Below are 20,928 nucleotides of genomic sequence, written 5' to 3' on the forward strand. Positions count from 1 at the left end.
CGTTTATTTATTTATGTCGGGAGAAGGGGATCAACCAAAAGCATTTTTACATTCATTTTAATCATCCATATTTTATTCACAAATATGAAATTGTTCACAAATTGTTCACAAATATTGATACATTGATACAAATTCTCACTCCAATGTCTTACCTGGGGAACTCGAGAGGTGCGATGGTGTTTTGTGCCTGTACATAGTTTCCAATGCTCTGGTTGAAGAACTTGAGCACTAAGGGAATACAGTTGGCAAACACCATATGCTGCGCACAGTGTTCAAACTGAAATCACATTTGCACAAGTCAGATACGGAATTATCACCTTTAGAAATGAAAGCACCAAAGAAATAGATAAAAACTATTTGAGTTGTTCGGACAACTCAAAACCATTTCATGCATCTTCATATCTTTAAGTAAATAGAATCTTTTAGGTATTTAGTCAAAATACAAAATCATTTGGATATCTAAGAATGGATATAATAGGTAATAGATTAAGAAAAAACAAGCTCCAATACATTCCGAAGGACACTTTTTGATGTTGTTAAATTTGAAAGATTTGAGATGTGATTCAAATATCAATTTACCTGGCATATGTGGTTGAGTTTGAAGTGTTTGAGGAGGAGCAATAAGAGAGCAGAGACTGACTTGACAATGATCTCTTTGTGTCTGTTCATGTCTATCGTCAGCTTCATCGCCTCAACTACACCAGAGCTGCAAAATGTAAACTATTTGAGAATTGATATGAACAAATGAATATTTGAGTTTCCTTTCCAAAATTCGACCTTCAAATTATGAAAATATTCCTCCTCCACAGTTTTGGAGAAACATATATTTAGAGACTAGTCAAGCTTTAAGAGCACTTAATACTCCGACCTTCACCAGCTCATCCCCTTTTTGGGGGACGAAAAGTCAAAAGCGTCGGACGAAAAATCGATCAAGCGAAAAAATGCACAAACACCACTAGTACCCAAAACATTGTTTGAGAGCAAAAACACTCTCGGGCTATAGTTAGCCAACAAAAAATCGGTAAAAATCTCTTTGCAGGTTAAATTCTCTCTGAGATACGCAAACTCGGTTTAAAAAATTTTCTCCTAAAATTTGTTCAAATTATTTAAGTATTCAACTGCGACATGCTCAGCCTCGAAATAAGAACAACATAACCGACTAAAGTCTGGCCAGTTGCTCTAAAACGACCGGCTCGCGGTTAGCTTCGTCAGAAGCCAGCAACGGTTTAGTGAGGCTTGCTTTAGCTTGATTCGAATCTGCAACTTTTAGTTTTCTAGCCTTGTTAGTAAATAGATAAAAAAACTGATATTTTAAAAATTTTCAACAAATTGCAAAATTTAAAAGAAAAGCTTCCAGATTTTGCAATGAAAATGTTCCCATCTATTTTTATGTCTGGCTTTATGTCAAGCAACCCATCTGCAAGACTTGAAAAGCTTCGTTGGCCAATAATGATCATTAAACTCAGAAAAGGACAAAGATATTCAAAAATTTTGAACACAATCACAAATTTTAACAAAATATTGCTAAAATTCAAGATATTAAAATCTTCGAAACCAATTAATTGTCTAGAGAGATTATCCAGTATCCGTTTCAAGCTTTAAATAGTTTCACGGGCTCATAAAGATGCATAAACTTGGAACATGATAATAATTTTTCGAAAACTTGAAAAAAAGTTAAATTTAATAAAAAAAATTGCTAAAGCTGGAGTCATTTAAATCTGATAACCATTCCATTAACTTTAGAAACTATGCAACAGCTTATCATAAAGCCTTGGAGGAGGTTCCTAGAACCCTGGTGCCTGAAAAAAAGGATAAAAAGATTCAAAAACATGAAAAAATTACAAAATTTCTTAAAAATTGCTGATATTTAAATCTTTTAAAACATTCCATTACATCTAGAAGCTATTCAGTAATCTATAATCAAACTACAGAGGAGGTTATGTGGCTCTTGAGACTGGAGAAACCTGACAACTGACAAAAAATTTCAAAAAACGAAGAAAATGCAAGTTTTATCAAAAATTGCTAAAATTTGATGTGTTAAAAAACTGAAAGCCATTCCATAGCAAATAAAATTTTTTTCAATTACTTTATTATTATCAAACCCTTAAGGACGTTTTCTGGCCCCTGAGTCTGGAAAGACGTGAATGATGAAAAAGACGTCGAAAAAATTGAAAAAATTTGCACGTTTTGTAAAAAACGCTAAAATTCGTGATGTTAAAATGATGAAACCATTCCACTACCACTAGAAACTATGCAGTAACCTATTTCAAAATCCTAGAGGAGGTCCTTGACACCTCGGGCTGAAAAACTCAAAAATGAGAAAGCTTGAAAAAAATTGCAAAAAATATATAAATTTGCTTTTCTAGCGAGCGGTTGTTTGTCAGTAGCTATAAACGGGGGGGCTCTAAGAGCACTTGATGCCCGCTGGGCGCTACCTGTTTATCCCGTTTTTGAGGACGAAAAGTCAAAAGCGTCAGATGAATTCAAAAAAGCATTAAAAAAGACCGCATGAAAATCGCATTAAAAAAAGACCGACTTCGTTTGAGAGCAATTAATAAACCGACTAACATCGACAATTGCTCCCGAACGTCATGTGGGTCAACTTAATTCACAGCCTAGATACATTGCATGGGTGCAAAAAATTGCTCAAAAAGTTTTTTTTGCTCAATCCTCAGGCTCAAACTATCTCCCACTTTTCTAGAAAAATCGCAGTCTTTCACGCAGGTTGGCAAGTAAAAGCGGACATAATTAGGATGTAAAATGAGACCGGGTAACGATACTCAATGATTGCACTGAATGGAAACCCTTACCAGTAGTTTGTGTATTAAATGCAAATAAAATGTCGGATCTTTTCCTTGTGTGCCCCCCCCCCCCGCTCAGCCTTGTGAGTGCATATTATTTGCTCTCCCCAAGAGCACGTGCCATATTTTTACCTAATGAATTACTATGTAAAGGCATGTGCTCACTAATGGGTGGGGCATAACGTACTGGGGAGGGGGATGGGGCATAAACGGAAAAAATCCAGTTCAGCCTTGATAAATTTTATGGGGGTACAAAAATTTGACTATGGAGGTGTTCCAACCCCTGATCTCCAGCATTCTAGGAGGAAGCATTAACCACTCGGCTGTCAGGGCATTGCAACCGCCTATACTACTATCGCTTTTGTTTTAGCAACAAACAAAAATTCTGAATGAGTGCAATTATATCGCGCAAATCTCAAGGTGTCTAGAGTGAAATAATCACCCGAGAACTGATATCGAAAGAACGTTCAGGAAGAAAACCGCAAAAACGGTCAGGCAAAAATTTTGCATAAAAAGACGCGTTTACAATAATTGCTTCAAACTTCGTTCGAGAGCAATTAAAAACCAATACCATAGATCATCCAAAATAGGAAATTATCTCACAGGATAGAACAGTTTTGAAGAAAACCACGGCACAATTGAAACAAAACTGGAAACTAAAAGTTGCCACCTTGCTTTGAGCTCACCTCTGATGACCATTCACCGATTGGTGAATTTTTTCTCGTAATTAATACTCACAGTAAAGTGTCACTGTCAAAAACAATGTTGCTTCTTGTCATTAAAAACTTGTCCTCGCGTAACCTCAATTATAAATTTTGAATTTCAACTGGTTTTGTAATTACAGGCACAAGTTGAGCGTGAAAAGTAGAGTTGTTCAACATTCCCAGTAAACTAATTGTTGAGGTCTTAGTGGTCTCTCTCATAACGGTGGGCTACAAATTTATGGGGGGGGGGGGGGGATATAAGAACTAATTGTTGCAACCGGAAATAGGAACATATGAGTTTTGGAACGGTTCTTTTTGAGGAAAAAAAGGACTGTTTGTCCATGATCGAACATCGACAATCAATTCAGATTTCTATTTTCTCTTCTTGTTTATAGTTTATTGCATAGCTTATGCTACAAATACGAACATAACCGACTAACGTCGGGCGAATTGCTCTCAAACGACCGGCGAGCGGTTGGCTTGGTCAGTAGCTAGCCACGGGGGGGGGGGGGGGGGGAGCCAATAGTGGGGGTGGGGGGTCAACAAAGGGGGGGGTGTCAACCTCTAAGAACCGCCCCTCACACCATAAGTATAAGTATAAGTCTCCAAGACAGTTTGAGCTGAAACAGACCTGAAAGGCTCTAAGAGCACATAATGCCCGCTGGGCGCTACCTGTTTATCCCGTTTTTGAGGACGAAAAGTCAAAAGCGTCAGACGAAAAATTGGTCAAGCGAAAAATCGCATAAAAAAGACCGACAGGACTAATATAATTGCTACAAACTTCGTTTGAGAGCAATTAATTATGTTACGAAACACAACTTACGGCATTTGTGGAGGCAGCAAATCAGATAGCAGGTTCACTGTGTCACTTTTGCCCTGAGGAGAGGTGGGTGTGGCAGCTAGCAGAATCTTCAGTAATGCTATCTACACAAACAAACCGCTTTTGAGTTAAACGATGCAACAAAATTTCAGTTTAATGTTTGAAAAACAGTTTTAAATTAACTCTCAAGTTTCCGCAGCATACGAAATGGGAAACTTAAAACTGTTCTTGGTGTCGCTCTCATCTGTCTTATTATGACCTATTTGAAAGCAAGACAACAACATCAATTCAGATATCTCACTGACCATGTACTGTGGTAAGTTGGGGTGTATGGCCTTGTATAGCAACTCTGTGGGAGTTTGATCCACCTGTTCTGCTCTACCCTTGGATATTGGATGCTTCAACAACAGGTCTTCGTTCTTCAACTGCACCTGCAAATAACAAACTTGTCATGATACGCGATCAATTGTTAGATTTAAAAACTTGGTCACTGGCTACAAGTTTAAAAAATGGTCACTGGCTACAGAGCTTCGAAGAGCTCAATACTAAAGATTGCACCGATTCAATACAAACAACAAGTGACAGATTGCCAGAAAATAGCTCCGATATTTTCGTAGACCAGCAGTCACAAAGATTAAAAAAATTACAGAAAAGAACTTTTTTCTCAATTAAATTAAGCCATCTTGAAATTGAGGATACTCGTTTTCGAGATTTAGGTAAATCACGTGTAGAGAGAAACGTAATTACGCGAACAACCAAACACTCGCTTCACTGAGAGTCGAAACGAAGTCACGCACGCAATTCAGTCGAAATTGCATTAATTGAAGCGATGTTACGTCATATGGTCGTAACAAAAATCTTGATGACAGACTAAAAATACCAAGAGAAGTCCAATAATAGCCCAGGCCACCACTTTGATACTTTAAACATAGCCGGCAGATTGCCGGAAAATAGCCGCGATAGACGCTTTTGGCCTACCATGAATTGAAACAACTAAACAAATAAGATTGACAGATCGACCACCAGCTTCTTAATAGACCACTATACTTTTTGGGTTAGATTCGGACTGTCATTTTTATGAGACACATTTGTTCTACCAGGATAAATACCTAATGGAGCTTTTCCAAAATTAATATTCGATATTGAAACTCAAGACTATTACTCAGGAATTAGGGCATATAAGGTTGGCACTACTTAGATGCACACTATTGGCCTTTAATTAGTAAATGTTCATACATAAAACTTAAAGGTCCATAAGTGAGTTCAGAAGTCATTTTTTGAATAGTGTTCAGAAGTCACGCAATCGACCTAAAAGCAGAAATGACGTCACGAACACAAATTTTAACTGCAAGGCAGTAGAAGTCACTGAAGTCATTGAAAAAGTCAATTCCAAGAAGTCAGGGTAAGACGAAACAAAAATCTGTTAGACGAAGTAAAAAAAACATAGCAGGACTAGTCCTGACGTACAATTCAAAGAATTTTCATTGACTAAATAGAAAACTAGACCAAGAACGGACTACGAATGGATTGGGAAACCATTTAGAAAAAATCAGATCCAAAAAATCGAAAAAAAACTGTAAAGTGAAATTGCAGCATGTGAACAAAAAAAAACCACTATCGAGAAAACGAATTTTGTTCAAACACCGTTTTCTCACTCTACTTTAAATTTAGAGCGAAAAAATTTCACGCCGCAAAACAACTCGCTTTTTCGCTCCACTTCCTGTTTCGGCGTGACCAAAATCACTACTCCAATTTGACTTCAAAAATCATAAAAATGTGTGAACAGATCGTAAAAAAACGACAGCGCCACAATACAATTCAAATTCTTCGAATTGTAAAAAAATGACTGAAAAAAAAGCCGACTGGAATTCCTGACGCGGCTATTTAAAATGTATAAAACAAAGCCGCGTTAGACCATCCCCAAAAACCTATCAAACCATCAAACATATAAGAGAAAGCACAAATGACCATCGAACTGAACCCTAATATCATTATTCATAATTTAAATGAACAAACGTTAGTTAAAAAACTATTTCTCAAAACCCTAACTATTAAAGAAAGCTGAGACAAATGGAGGAAATATAACCAACTAATGTGATACAAATTATTCTAAAACAGATAAGTGAGCGGTTGACTTAGTTAACAGCAAGCTGGGACTTAGGGATGCTAGCATCATGGGGTGAGCTGAGTGGGCACGGGCCAATCGAGGAAGGGAGGTTTGATTGGGCTAGACGGGGGGGGGGGGGGTTCAAATCTCCAGACGCAGGTGGATGGACGGGAGAAGTGGGCAGGTGGTCAAACGTCTGAGATTTTCCTTGACACCATGAAATTTGTTTTTAGAAACAGTTTCAGCCGATCGCATACTTAGAGACCGGCGAGCGCTTGCCTTCGGTAGTAGCCAGCTGGGGCTTAGGGATGCTAGCATTAAGAGGGGTGGGTGAACGGACTCGGGGGTCAATCGATTGCGGGGGAGTAGAGTTAGGAGGGATGGACGAAGGGAGTCCTGACCACCAGGTATAGCAGGGTGGACTGGGTTTTTTTTTGGGGGGGGATTAAGATCCGCCTTTCACACCATGAAGTTGTCTACTCAAAACAGTTTTGGTGAATCCCATTCTGAGAGACTAGTAAGGTTCTAACAGAACTTATTGCCCTCCGGGCGTTACCTGTCTCCCGTGTTTGAGGACGAAAAGTCAATACATACCCGGCAGATTGCCGGAAAATAGCCGCCGTTGATTCCAATAAGCATGATTGGGATTGAACGAATAGAATATATTGAAAAAAAAAAAGATTTTTGTACAAAAATATTTTTTAAGTCCGATTTATTTTGATGGCATTTCGTAGTTGAACATACTTCTGTTTCTTAGAGAGAGGCTACAGGGGCTACTATCAATACCAATAAGCATTAGAGATGGTAACTAAGACTTATAGGAACGACGTTCAAATAGCGGACATCTAAAATTGGGCTTTATGGGTTTATCCCGTTTCTACTTCTGACTTCAGTTTTTTATAATGACTCTGTTCATTTTGAATTGCTTTGCTGAGCAACTGATGTTCAAAATCACTTTTAGCAGAATGAGAGAAGAGAGAAACTAGCCTAGAGAAGTCAAAAAGATTTCACGCAAAATGTCGAAAAAGCGGCAAAATGGTAAAGCGAAAAAAAGTTTGACGAAGTAAAAAAAAATACGAGCGCAATAATAGCCGGCTGAGAAGATGAGGGCGGCTATTAATGAGTCAGACAAAAATCGGTCATGCGAAAATTCGCATTAAAAAAGACAATAGGACTAATTATAATTGCTGCAAACTTCGTTTGAGAGAGCAATTATAATTGCTACAAACTTCGTTTGAGAGCAATTAAAAATGCGTGCACAGTTTTAGGCAAGCATAAAAGCTCAAGAAAATCAATACCCCTCTTAGAGTCGTAAAAAACCAAGAGAAGGCAGGTGATTAAGTTGACAGGAAGTGAAGAGCAGGAAGTCTTGAAAGATAAGTCTATCTGTCACTTGTATCCAATTTATCATATATAATGGAAGCCTTGCTCTTGTAGCTTTTGTATTACTGTAGCCTTGTATGTAGTAACCTTGTATGCAGTAGTCATGTATTACTGAAGCAAAAACCAACCTCGCTAAGGGGTATGTAGAGATGCTGTCGGAGGATTGCAACACTCTCTTTGATTGGCTGAGGAAGTCCGGCAAGTGTGGTCAAATCTGGCTCAGGGTCCGACTTCAGTTTGTACCCCACATACTTAATCCTCGAGTGGTCTAGGAAGTCTTGAATGTCCTTCGTCCTACAAATATACTCATTTCCAATTTTTTCCAGTTACTGAAAAACAGCTCTTCAAGTCATTAAGAACTGACGGAATAAGCTTCCCTGATTGACACACACTTACAAAATTGAAGTGTTTAATATCACCAGTCAACCTCAAGAAGCTTGGTCTGGGATTTTCGGTCCATAATACGTCACCCCGAAGAGAGGAGAGCGCAAGCAGTCCTTTGTATCTTGGAAGTGATAAGTCGCCATGAAAACGAATTATTAAAGCCACAGAAACTGTCACAACCAGAATTTCACTACTTCAGGCTGAAGAATGTTATGGTGTTGGATTTAAAGAGAAAATCTGATAACAACCAGTGTTTTAACACGAAGTTCTTGGAATTTAATATCCTTTATATAATGAAAAGCAAGAATATTTTAATGCCATTTCCTTTTTCGCAAATTTGACAAATACCTAATTTTGGGTTGCCATGGTAAAGCTCTCGGTTCTCTAGGTCTCTCAGGTGTCGGTTCCAGAGATATGAGGAATTCCTCGTCATCTGGGCTGTCACCACCTCCCCCGTCATCGACCAAAGAATCGTCCAGATCACTTGGGGTTTCTCCCTCTGGCAACTCGTCCAAACTCAAACTGTCACGCGGACCGCTAACATCTTAAAGAGAGAGAACACGTTTAAATTTTTAGAACTTATGATACAAATAAGTCTGAATTGTGCTGCTACAAAAAATTGTGCTGTTGTATTCAAGATTAGGTTTTATTAGATTGCATGCCATTAAAACCCCCATTAATTAAAGGAATCAAATTCTTTTCCACAAAGCTATTTCGGACTCAAGAAAGGATTTCGTATAAAAATCCACCCTGTATTATCTCCAAAGAAACATTTGTCGAGTATAGAGCTTGAATCAACATTACGCATTTTTAAACTAAACCATTTCTGAACTTAAATGAGTTTAATTTTGCCACCATTAGTTATCGAAACCTCAAAATTTATCTACTGAAAATAAACCAAAGTTCCTCTTTTGCTTTATGAAACTCCAATAAATAGAAGTTCCAAGTTTCCCGGCGTTTTCCGAAACCTCCAAAACCACCACATTAAGCCTCCCAATCAAGTCGACATAGTTAGATCACACCACTTTTGGTCGTAACCTAATCGCTGTCAACCAGCGAGTACATTTGAAAACAACCCCACCTCCCGATGCGTTGGCACCTTTGTTCAATCGTTTTCCAGCTGCTCGCTTCTTCGCAGCTGCACTCGGTGACCCACCAGCTGTGGTATTTGGGGGTACAATAGATGCTCCGGGGTTCTGCTGTTGGTCTAACATCTCTGATGCTATCAGGGGAGGGGTCGAAGCACGCATTTGTCTCACTACTTTGATAGAGTCTTCTGGCAGGGGATCCAGGCCGAGCTCGAGACGTCTGCTGTTCTTCAATTCCTGTGCATGATCCAGGCCGCCCAATGATGACTGAAAACAATCAACATCAAAACATTCAATGATGTGTCGTCGTTTCCAAAAATTTTCGAACTTCACAATTTTCTTACATTACAATTTGCTTTACATTACAATTCTCTTTACAGCGGAGAAACACAAATTAATCTCCACAATTGAGTAGAAGAGAGCATAAATAATAATTCGGAAAAACAGTCATACATCTTTTCATTATCTTCGAATAAGTTAGTATCATAACATTATCATAAAATGTCCAAAGAAAGTTCTGAACGCCAAATGGTTGCGCAGTTTTCGTCTGAGAAGAACCCCTTTGATCACATGTGACTTTTTCTAAAATACTCGATAACTTTCCTTTCTATTAGTTATGATACTGACCAGAATGATTTTCCACAGTAGCAACAGCGTCTTCTTTGTGGGAATAGGAGAGCTCTTATCACTGGCAACATTGAGCACCAGTTGGAACAGGATCACAGCCGGTAGCTCCCCGTCTATGATGGGCTGACCCAATTCAGACACAAACTGCTCTCTGAGGACTGCCTGTTCTTTCGTGTCTGCTAGGTCTGAGGTTCTCAGTACTTCTGTTATTGTGTACAGTACGCTCAGAATCATTCTGTAATATAATATTATTCAATGTCTTTGCTACCTCTGATATAACTAAGTCAATTGGAAGATACTACAGGAATTCGGTAAATTTCAAAATTAAGTTTTTATTTTAATTTGAAAGTATTTGAAAGTCTACACTCAGTAAGCTCTCATCTTCAATTACTCGAAAACATTTATGAAAAACCTTTTTATTTTTTGATGAAAACGCTGAATCCTGATAACAAGCTGCATAAACAAGCCTTTAAAAATTAAACTCAAGTTGTCTAAGTTAATTTTCTTCTCATTCCATTAATTTGCAACGTTAGTAAAATAAAGCATTTGAAACCAAATTTTACTCAAAGAAAATAGATACATTGTAGTCAGATGTTATGAAAGCACCAAATTACTACAATATAACGGTACCTTAGCTCTATACAATCTCCCAATGTTGCTGCTTGCTGGCTGTTTGGTTTTCTACCCCCGGCCCCTCCGGCATTGGGAGCCACAGTACTGGGGGCATAAGTGCTTCCGTAGGTAGCTCCTGCCACTGTTTTGTCTCCCTGGCGTGGTAAGTAGATGTCAACCTTGAGTTTGAGGGTGTCGAAGAGAGCAAGGAATATTCCCATTTTGTACAGGAGGAAACAGTTTTTCCTTGTCCAGGATATAAGCTCACTTTCGCTCTCGATTTCTGAGAAATTTCCTGAAATAGAACACAAAACAGTTTAATTTACCAGAACAAGAAATCATTTTCACACAAAGAGCCTCAAAACAATAGTAAAAACCAATCAGAATCTTTTGTCAATTGATTGCTTCATGAGGCTTGCAGCGACTATTAAGCTCTTGTCTATCTAGAATTTGGTGAACATTTTTTATCACCCCTGGACTTTACTACATTGTCTCTGTTCAAATGCTACACAATCCTCAACAGTTAAAAATTGAGACCTTAAGCAAATTTATGTATCTTATATACGTGCTGCTGAACGCACTTTTAGTTGTGCTGCAACTATATTTTACTGCTAAAAATCAACGTCAAGTTCAGAGCTTTCATTGAGAGTCGAAGACTTCACGACTTTATTATAACATTTTCACATTCCACGTCTGTTTAATTCCCCAGATGAGGAAAGATATAGAAATTCCCACTGACCTTGACACAAATAGGCGAGTGCCCTCACAGCCCCAAGTCGTTTCTCCTCGGAGGCTACTTCCAAACAGTCCAACAGAACTAGGATGAGATTCTTTTGCTCCTTCTCGCTCAGTTTACTCCATTCTTTTTCTTTACCTTAAACAAAAACGCGGACTTACTCAAAAATAACAATAGGAGAGTTTGGGAATAGAATAGACAAAGTTTCGGGATTTTGAAAATAATTTTAATCGCTATCAGCGACAGTAGTAATAGGGTGAGCAAGTCTCCCCGGGGGGGGGGGGGGTGTAGACCCCATGTATTAAGATAGGGTATAGGAGTAATTTTTGAGAGAGGGTCTACACTAATGTATTAAGATAGGGTATAGGTTACATGTATTAAGATAGGTTATAGCGGCGCCACGTATTAAGATTAGTAATAGCTGCCGCCACGTATTAGGATTAGTTATAGCGGCCGCCACGTATTAAGATTAGTTATAGCGGCCGCCACGTATTAAGATTAGTTATAGCGGCCACCACGTATTAAGATTAGGAATATCCTCCGCAATGTATTAAGATTGGGGATAAATCTAGGGGTGTTCCAGGGGGTGAGTAGTAAGGCAGGAGCAGACCAGGGTGATTTTCCGGAGCCACTTGTCACGTGATTTTAGAGGTCATTTAGGGATTAGCAGGGAATTATACATGCAGCGCGCAGGGAATTGCACAGTCAGCGCGTACGTACAGGCGGGGAATTATACATGCAGCGCGCAGGGAATTGTACAGTCAGCGCGTACGTACAGGCGGGGAATTGTACAAGCACAGCAATGTATTAAGATTAGGTATAGCCGCCGCAATGTATTAAGATTAGGTATAGCCGCCGCAATGTATTAAGATTAGGTATAGCCGCCGCAATGTATTAAGATTAGGTATAGCCGCCGCAATGTATTAAGATTAGGTATAGCCGCCGCAATGTATTAAGATTAGGTATAGCCGCCGCAATGTATTAAGATTAGGTATAGCCGCCGCAATGTATTAAGATTAGGTATAGCCGCCGCAATGTATTAAGATTAGGTATAGCCGCCGCAATGTATTAAGATTAGGTATAGCCGCCGCAATGTATTAAGATTAGGTATAGCCGCCGCAATGTATTAAGATTAGTTATAGCCGCCGCAATGTATTAAGATTAGGTATAGCCGCCGCAATGTATTAAGATTAGGTATAGCCGCCGCAATGTATTAAGGTCAGTTATATCCACTAAAAATGAGAAAATTGAAAATTTTTAAAACAATGAATTATGAAGGTACAAAAAGACAGACACAGTATTAATCAAGTACATTATAAGTAATTTTAAACACAACAGAGAGCGCTCACAATACGAAAATTGATTCAATAAATTACAAGTTCAGGGGTACAGTATGAATTCCATCAGATAACACTTTTCGTTTAGGATAAAAATATGAGAGTCCTTTCTTTGTTTGTTCATAGGTAGCGACGCAGTGGTTGATTGTCCGAAATCCTCTATTTGTAGATGTTAAATTGATGATTTCTTCCATCACTCGCCCATATTTTTCCAATGGTCCATCTCCGGTCTCTTCCAATGTTCGTTTGTTCAGTCCTTTGCTGCTGAATTTGTACTTATCCGATTTGGCATCGTAGCAACAATATGTTTTGCTACAGAGACAAATCATTTCAGGACATCTAAATTCTTCCTTGAACAGACCTGGTTCACGCTTATCGTGCTTTTTATGTTTATCACAACAAGTTCTAGGGAAGAAATTTTGTACAGCATCAGCTTTGAAAGAATCATCACAATCGTGTTCCCTCAGAGTTTCCCAATCTGCTTTTTTAGATGGACGAATGCAATCGTACAAATTATCGTGCGCTAGAGCTAAGTATAAGGAGTCAGTGTCCATTTCTAACTCTTCGAACGTGTCGACATCGCAAAATTTATCAAAAAAATTGTAATAAAGCTCCAACATACGTAATTTTGCGTACTGAAGTATAAAAAAGCCGACTATTATCGGTTCACGGTCATCAATTTTTGATTTTACAAGTTCAACTTCGTATAGTTCTTTTGACACACTGTTAAGTCTCTTAAACAATTTCCCGTTGATAGCTTTGTGTGTCTGCTTCTGTCCATGATTTGGTAACCATAGGAACTATTCCCTAACAATTTCATTGTTTCTGCTACAATGCTTGATTCAGGATTTTCATCTCCAACTCTTCTAGCATCAACAACCGATTGGACAAAATTGTTGAAGCATTTTTTGGGTGTGTACTGAACGAAGCGATAAATTTTGGTGCATTTTAGCCCAAGACTAAGGTAAAAATTGAGTAATGGTGTTATGACTGTTCCATTCTCCAACTTGAAGCTTGAAATTAACATGCGTTGCGGTTGCTTGAGTAAATCGTTATCAATTGCATAATCCCTCATATAATCACCAATATCTGCTCGACTAACATTAAAGTTTTTAAAGATTGGTGGAAAGTTCGAGAACTTGTATTTCAACCCATCTGGAACTTCGAGATCACACTGAACGTAACCAAATAGTTTATCTTCTCTTATCTTTGTAAGTAGAGATTCTTGAGTCAGAGGTAGCTTGAATGGGAAATTGTTTCTCACGTGATTTTTTACAGATTCATCACCTTTGACAGTTTCCCACCAGTTACATTCCCATATCTCAACAACTTTATATCCTTTGTTTCGCAAATAGTCTCGTCTTAGTTCATCGTATTCCCGTTTCTTTAATCCTTTCTGAGTCTCTTCCTCTGACATGCTTGCTCTTGCTTCCTGACATGCACAAAAGTGAAAGTAACAACCCATTGCTTCAAAAATAGTTTTACAGTGAGCACAAAATCCGTCTACATTAAAACAATCAATCTTTTTCTGAGTTCCAGTTGTGTAGTAGCTTTCAATAGTGCAGTTAGGACGTTGAGATTGTAGGTACGACATAACCATGTTCTCAAATTTCCTCGATTTATTTTGTCTAGCTTTAAACTTCTGAGAGTCTGAATCAAACTCCCATCTAGTGTAAAGCCCAGTGGGCATTTCTTGACACATTGAGAAGGGGTAAAGTTGACTGGCGTCTATACCCACAATTGATTTGCAAATGTTTTCTGTGTTTCGAATGTAGGTTTGATCCACAATTGCTTTTCTAGTAAACACAATAGAAGGACCACCGGTCATATCTTCGCGTATTTTATCATGTAAATCTTTGTCTGCTTCAACGAAAGGATAGAATTTGCTATTAGTTGATTTGTGTAGACAAATATTTGCTAAATTAGGTAGTGTGCAACCCAGTTTTAACATATCAATCCCTTTGTTATGATAGAATTCCATCATTTTCTGCATCGCTTCTAGTGTCGGGACAACATCTTTGTTATTATACCACCTGACAAAGTCTTGAAAAATTGTCATTTGTTCGTGCTCCCACACACTTTCCAGGTAATTGTAGTTGTCGAATCCCGAGGGGGGCACTACCTTCAACCTAAGTTTTTTCAGAGCCTCCTGTTGGGAAAGTCCACTATTCAACAATTTTGTGAAATCCGTAAATTCTTTTTCCAAGGGATTGTGATCTCTCAACTTACTAAAGAAACATTCGTAAGGGGGTAGGAAAGTTACATCCAATTTGTTTGGTGAGCCGAACCATTCATAAGGGAAAAATCCTTTGGTCTCATTTGTCTTGTAAGCTTTGACGAACGAATCTAGTGATGTTGCTCCACCAAGAAAGTTTAGAATATCGAGAAACTGAACATCGCCAAATTTAAAGGATACAAAATGAATAGCTTTTTTAATAAACGTTGGTTGAATATCGCGCTCGTGAATGAGGTAGGGTAGTAAATAAGACTTGATAAGATTCAGATCATATTTCCCGCTGTTGAATCCAAATACAGGTAAAATGCTGACATAACGTTCAAAATGTTGTTGTAGTTCGAGAAGTTGATTTTTCTGAATTTGGAGGAATTGAGTCGACATATCAATTTTTTCTTCTTCGATATATTGAAATTCAAACATTGGAGTACTCTCATCTTTCCTTCCATTTAGCTTCTGGAAAACAGAACTTACTCTGTTTTTAATTGCATTTTCAATTGAGGAAAATTTTTGCAACATTTCTGCTTTACTTCTGCTAGCTAGTTCTTTCAATGCTTCAACAAAAGATACAATCAGTGTCTTGGGTTCTCTGTTGCAAAGGAAAATAGGTTCTTGTAATAAATTAGAGGAAATTGACACAGATATTGGTTCATGTTTTCCTATCCAAGTAGTTGTATTGGTATCTTTTAGTTCATTAGATGGAACGCAGATTGATTCGAAGTCAAATACAGCCAAGTTTTTGAACAGTTTTTGTTCTTCCTCATATCCAATTCCAAAACCGTCAAGTTTATCGAACAAAGTTTCTCTCAAAGTGTAAACACTCTTCGGATAAATGTGCTGTATCCTATCTTTACAAGATTTCACGTGACGGTGGAAATTACCAGCACGCTTAATAAAGGTATCACAATTAGGACAGCGGAATCGTTTGAAAAACGTGTTGATATCATCAACATAGCAAATGTGGTTGTTGTAGCGCAGTAGATTAATGTTGTTCTCGTACATCTTAATACTTCTTCTGGCAAGTTCACCTACAAAATCCCCGTCCTCAATGTCAATGTCATAAATGAAAATGTTGTGTTTTATAGCATTTTCAACAAACACAAGGTGATCCATTGACACTCCTCTAAAGTTAATTGCGTCATGACAAGACTCGTGGAGAAAGTCACTGAACAACTTAGCTGCGTTTGTTTCCAGCTCAGCTGATCCATACAAGTGAACAGCCACAGCTCTAAACAAGCAAAGGTAGTCCTTGTAGGTTTTTCCGTATCCATTCGTAACGAGACAATTTACATCGTTTCTCCTCAACAACTGTTCAGGTATAACAGCATCTAAACATCCCATTGGGATATTGTTGAGAAGAGCACAGAAAACAGTTACATTCGTAGTTAGTGCATACCACCATTTTGTGTTTGCCCTTTCTTGAGCACAAGTCTCAATCAAATCCAATTTCTCTACTCTATCCTGAAGTGAGACTAAGTCTCCCTTAGAACAAAGTAAATGAGACTTCTCAAAGAAGGTGTTGTTCTCATGAGCATAAAAGTATCGGTATTCGTCTGTGTCAACATTTCGTAAAATAAATCCCAGGGATAAATTTATTTTTGCAGCACAGTTAAGCTTTTCAAACACTTCCTTCAGTTTTTCATTAATTTCGCTGGGATCAAGTCTCGACAATTTAAAATTGAATACTCTATGTCTCCCATTCTCCATCTCAGTATTGTCAAAGAAGTGTTGACAGGCACTAAGTTCCTGCTGTAACTGTTCGTTTTTCCTATCCAATTCTTCCGATTCTAGTACTTCTTTCAAGCTTTCGCTGGATTTGGTTCCAACTTTGGTTGATGTTCCGTGTTTCCGTCTCTTATGTTGTTGAAGAGAATAAAAACTTGGAAATTCCTCCAAGCATATAGTGCACACTGTACTAAGCTTCTTTTCTTGAGGAGCGTGATGCTTAGCAAGGTGGTAGTTCAAGTCCTCTTTCCTCTTTGTGTAGAAATGTGGACACTTAGGACATTTTAAAGTCCCACTATCACACGATTTTTTGTGTCGAGCCATTTGCTGCTTGACAACCATTTTCTCGCACTTTGAGCATTTGACAGGTAGATTTCTATCAAGAGAAGGCATTGTATTGTTGTGATCCAAAATAAATTGAAGAAACTTTAAGTAAATTGCCGAGCAACTGTATCTGATAACAAAGTGAGAATGAATACAATTTTTGGTTTTTTAGTTAGAATTGCTTTTATGACTAATTATTTCCATATAAGGAAATGACGTAATTTCTATTTTTAGTAACATTACGCAATACGAAAGTTCAAGAACTTCCTACGAAGCAGTCACAGTGTTACATTATACATTGTATTTAAATCCAGAAAACATCAAAAATGTGTAACCTTATTCCTTGGAGGAAAATCGGAAATCTTAAGTTATATTTATTTGTCATATTGTTGATTTGTGTTACTTTTTTACAAAACAATACTATTCATCCCAAAACAGACTTCTTAACAAAATCTATCTGTCAGATGTTTGCTCACTTAGAGAATACAAATATTATTGTAAACAAACTAATTTTGTAATTTCATCGATAAAACACTAAATGTGTTTTTACAATAATATTAAAACATTAGAGAAGAAAACTCCTACTTTAATTGAAGATAACTTATATACAATTGACGTTAACGTGATTATATTACAAACTACAAACCAATCAAATTTTAGTATTAGGAAACTTGTTGTAAAAGTTAATGATATCGTTTTGCTTATCTCATTCTCTCTTTTAACATTTTTTTATTTTAATAGATTAATACGTGAAATTTTACTCATTTGTGAAACATGTTGATCAAAAACCACTTACAAATATTGGAGAAGATTTACAAGAGAAAAGAAGGTATACCTGATTCATACAAAATTGACGAAATTGATGTAGATTTATACTTTTTTTACAATTTTTTGGACATTTTCACAAAATCCAGCAGAATAATCCGATTTAGTAAAGGACTTGAGTATGCAACGTTCTCTATTAAAAAATTTCAATATGAGGAGTTTATTGCGAAACAGTCTTTCGATTTATCCTCAGAATTGCATGTAAGCAAATACGAATTGTTGTTCAATTTGAACTCCGTTCCCGATATATTGGAACAGAACAGAAATATTTCACAAACAAACTTTGTTCCTCTCCCAGAACCAATAACAATAACTTCTTCACTACAGAGTGCTTTGTACTTCCATTATTACAACGACTACAATGCAGTGGGAGTACTGATCAGGTTCGGAATTCGTTTACCTAACGCATATATACAGAAATTTGATTCCAAAAATGGAACATTTTCCGAGATTGATCTGAAATTTGACGAATTGGAAAAAATTTATCAAAGCTTGACTTTTTTGGTAAATTATGTCACTTCATTTCAACTTAAATAGACCATTTTAGGTAAAAGCATAGTCGGAAACCTGTATGTATCCTTCACTTCCTACCTTGTTAGAAAATTTTACTCAAAATTGGATTTGAATTTCAGTTCGTCCAGAAATTTCAAGCTAAACCTCCCTTTTTCTCATAAAATCTTCCATCTTTGGTTACTGTTGTCTGATTGGACAGAGCACACTATATATAGAGGTTGTTGATTTTGACATTATCATTTGATCCAACTTCTCTGAAAACATCATCACTACTTTCTCACATTATACTAACTACTCCTCAACATTTTATCCTGCTATCGAGCTCCAACATTCACTTTCTTTTTGTTTAAAAATACTTACTTTAGTTCTAACTTTTGTTTAAATCTAATTTATATATCCTGTTCCCTTCCTAAAAAGGAAATTTGCTGCTTTATAACTTTCTCTCCACTGATTGCTTTTATCACGTTCTCGACAAGAATCTTTTCATCCATTCTCATCACTTTCTAACAAAAACCTCTTCTATCATTTATTCCAAAATGGAGTTCACCGTTCAAAATAATAACCTTCTGTACTCATTTTCTTTTACTGAGGATATTGCTCGGATAGGAGTTCGAGATTTATCAAACGGACTGTATGAGTCTCTGATCACTTTACCCATTACTGTGTGGCACATTATTGAGCACCAGCAACAACAGTTTGATACATATCATCAGGGACAGGTCCCAATCACAGAGAATCAACTCGGAACTCACGCGATGGGACACGAAGTTGCTGTTGTCAGTGGACACCACTATCCTCACGTTAATGGATCTGATTTTCCTACCAACTACGTAGCTGGAAATATTCAGTACACATTTCCTTGGGAGGAAGGGCAAATTCCAAACAGTTGGTTCACTACACCGGATGTAGGTGAGGTATCAGGCCCGGAGGTGGAAAATAATCTTCTCCAAATAGCTTCAAGAGCTCATAGAAGAGAACATAGCGAGTTGAGTATTGATACTAGTACCACCACGTCATTTAACGATCTGGAAAACTTTGATCCAGCGCAGTACTATGGATCTACTGACATGTCAACTACACCTTCGATGACAACCCCATCCATTGAGGAAGGAACAGCTCACAACCCTATCTTTTTGAGTGATGTACCTAATATCCCAGTCACTGTTCAACCAACTCAACTACCTGGTAGAATTGAGCGACAAAGAGGTTTCGGTAATGAAATTCAGAACTTACCAGAATATGTTATTGAAACTCTTTTTGAATGATTTCTATGTTCAATTTTGTAAACTATTTTGTATTTGTTCGTAAAAATAATAAAGTTTCTGAATACCTTTTGGGTGTTTCGTATTAAATTTACATTTTCAATTTTATAATTTTTTTATAGTTTTCCAGAATCAAAGATTAACACGAAAGGTTACTTGATAATTTAGGTACTTGGTTATTATTGAAAATTTGTTTTTCGACAATTAAGAAAAATACCGAATTTAATTTTGATATTTAAGAAAATTGTCGAATTTATTTTCGATATTTAACAAAAAATGTCGAGAAAAAATTCGATTTTTAAGAAAAAATTACTGTTACAAATCCGATTTTTAAGCTGCAAGAACAGATTCAAAACTTAAAAATTTTAAAAATTTTAAAAATCATTTTTAAAATTATTAAAATTTATGTTTTTTGCTTAAAATCATACCGTAAAACTAAGAAAAATGAGAAAAAATTGCACATTTTGCACGCACAGTTTGGTAACATTTTTGATTTTTAATGAAAAATCTGAGGTTCTATTTTTGACTTTTAACAAAAAATGTTGTGTGAAAATTCGACATTTAACAAACAAATCGACTTCAAATTTCGACTTTTAGAATATACACTAATAATAAAACATTTTAGTACAAACACTTTATTACTTTCTAACTTCAAAGTACAACATGGGGTTATCAATTATTCCATGACCATCTAGTAAACAATCAGCAATTTTTATTAATTCACTCTCATACTTTGAGTTCTTAAGTGACTGAATTTGGTCGAAGAAGGATGATCTCAATGTTTGTGTGCTTGCATTTCTTTGCTCAGCTCTCAGTAGATGTCTCTTGAACTTTTTTCTACTCAATCTCTTCTTAGACACGCTGGGTAGTTTTTCAACAAATTTGTTTTCCGAATTATGTTGTACCGCTCTCTTCAATTGGGTGAAAACAAGTCCTGCTTCTTCGTTTGTGTGACCAAAAAACTGATGTTTATATAAGGTGTATAAGCAGTCCACTGTCTGATATTGAAAAGATAAATCATCCAATTTTTGGAGTAATTCATTAATGGAAGATGAAATGAGAATTATGTGATAAGAACAATTTTTCAGAGGACAAAAAGTGTAATTGTGAGACGCAACAGAGTATTCACTAGTAAGCAAGTAAGGTTTATAATCCTTAACTGATACGCAATTGAACAAGGCTTTCTCACAAAATTTTTTATAAAAGTCAGGTAAAACTTGACACATAACTGCTGCCATTCTGTAACCAAAGTGATTTTGGAGTGATTCTTTTAAACTACCGTATAAGGAAATAACGCAATTCAGTTCAAATGCAGCGAAAATTTCATTTGAAAAATGACACAGTTCAAGAGACAGCAACTCAAAAAAATCCGTTGTTTTACTTGTTCTAAATATTTCAAACACTATTACTCGCTAATGCAACACAGACGTGCTAAACATCAAGATAA

The 20,928-nt window shown here is 37.0% G+C and overlaps 1 protein-coding gene across 5 annotated transcripts in view; it reads right to left on the reverse strand.

Moving 5' to 3' along the window:
- The window catches only part of LOC142351863 (striatin-interacting protein 1 homolog), a 454,798-nt gene that overhangs the window by 10,560 nt on the left and 423,310 nt on the right, over nucleotides 1-20,928 (reverse strand). For 4 of the 5 annotated variants that reach the window (XM_075404101.1, XM_075404099.1, XM_075404098.1 and 1 more), the window contains 10 exons: nucleotides 11,266-11,400; nucleotides 10,545-10,821; nucleotides 9,915-10,149; nucleotides 9,281-9,554; nucleotides 8,548-8,743; nucleotides 7,944-8,109; nucleotides 4,631-4,756; nucleotides 4,329-4,429; nucleotides 580-706; nucleotides 153-277 (listed from right to left, as the gene is read on the reverse strand). In XM_075404101.1, the coding sequence (XP_075260216.1) occupies nucleotides 153-277; nucleotides 580-706; nucleotides 4,329-4,429; nucleotides 4,631-4,756; nucleotides 7,944-8,109; nucleotides 8,548-8,743; nucleotides 9,281-9,554; nucleotides 9,915-10,149; nucleotides 10,545-10,821; nucleotides 11,266-11,400 (1,762 nt within the window). The remainder of the gene's footprint in view (nucleotides 1-152; nucleotides 278-579; nucleotides 707-4,328; nucleotides 4,430-4,630; nucleotides 4,757-7,943; nucleotides 8,110-8,547; nucleotides 8,744-9,280; nucleotides 9,555-9,914; nucleotides 10,150-10,544; nucleotides 10,822-11,265; nucleotides 11,401-20,928) is intronic. The other variant, XM_075404097.1, reaches the window with a different exon arrangement.

The sequence above is a fragment of the Convolutriloba macropyga genome, chromosome 13 (assembly GCF_964194025.1).
Source record: "Convolutriloba macropyga chromosome 13, txConMacr16.3, whole genome shotgun sequence".
NCBI classification, from domain to species: Eukaryota; Metazoa; Xenacoelomorpha; order Acoela; family Convolutidae; genus Convolutriloba; species Convolutriloba macropyga.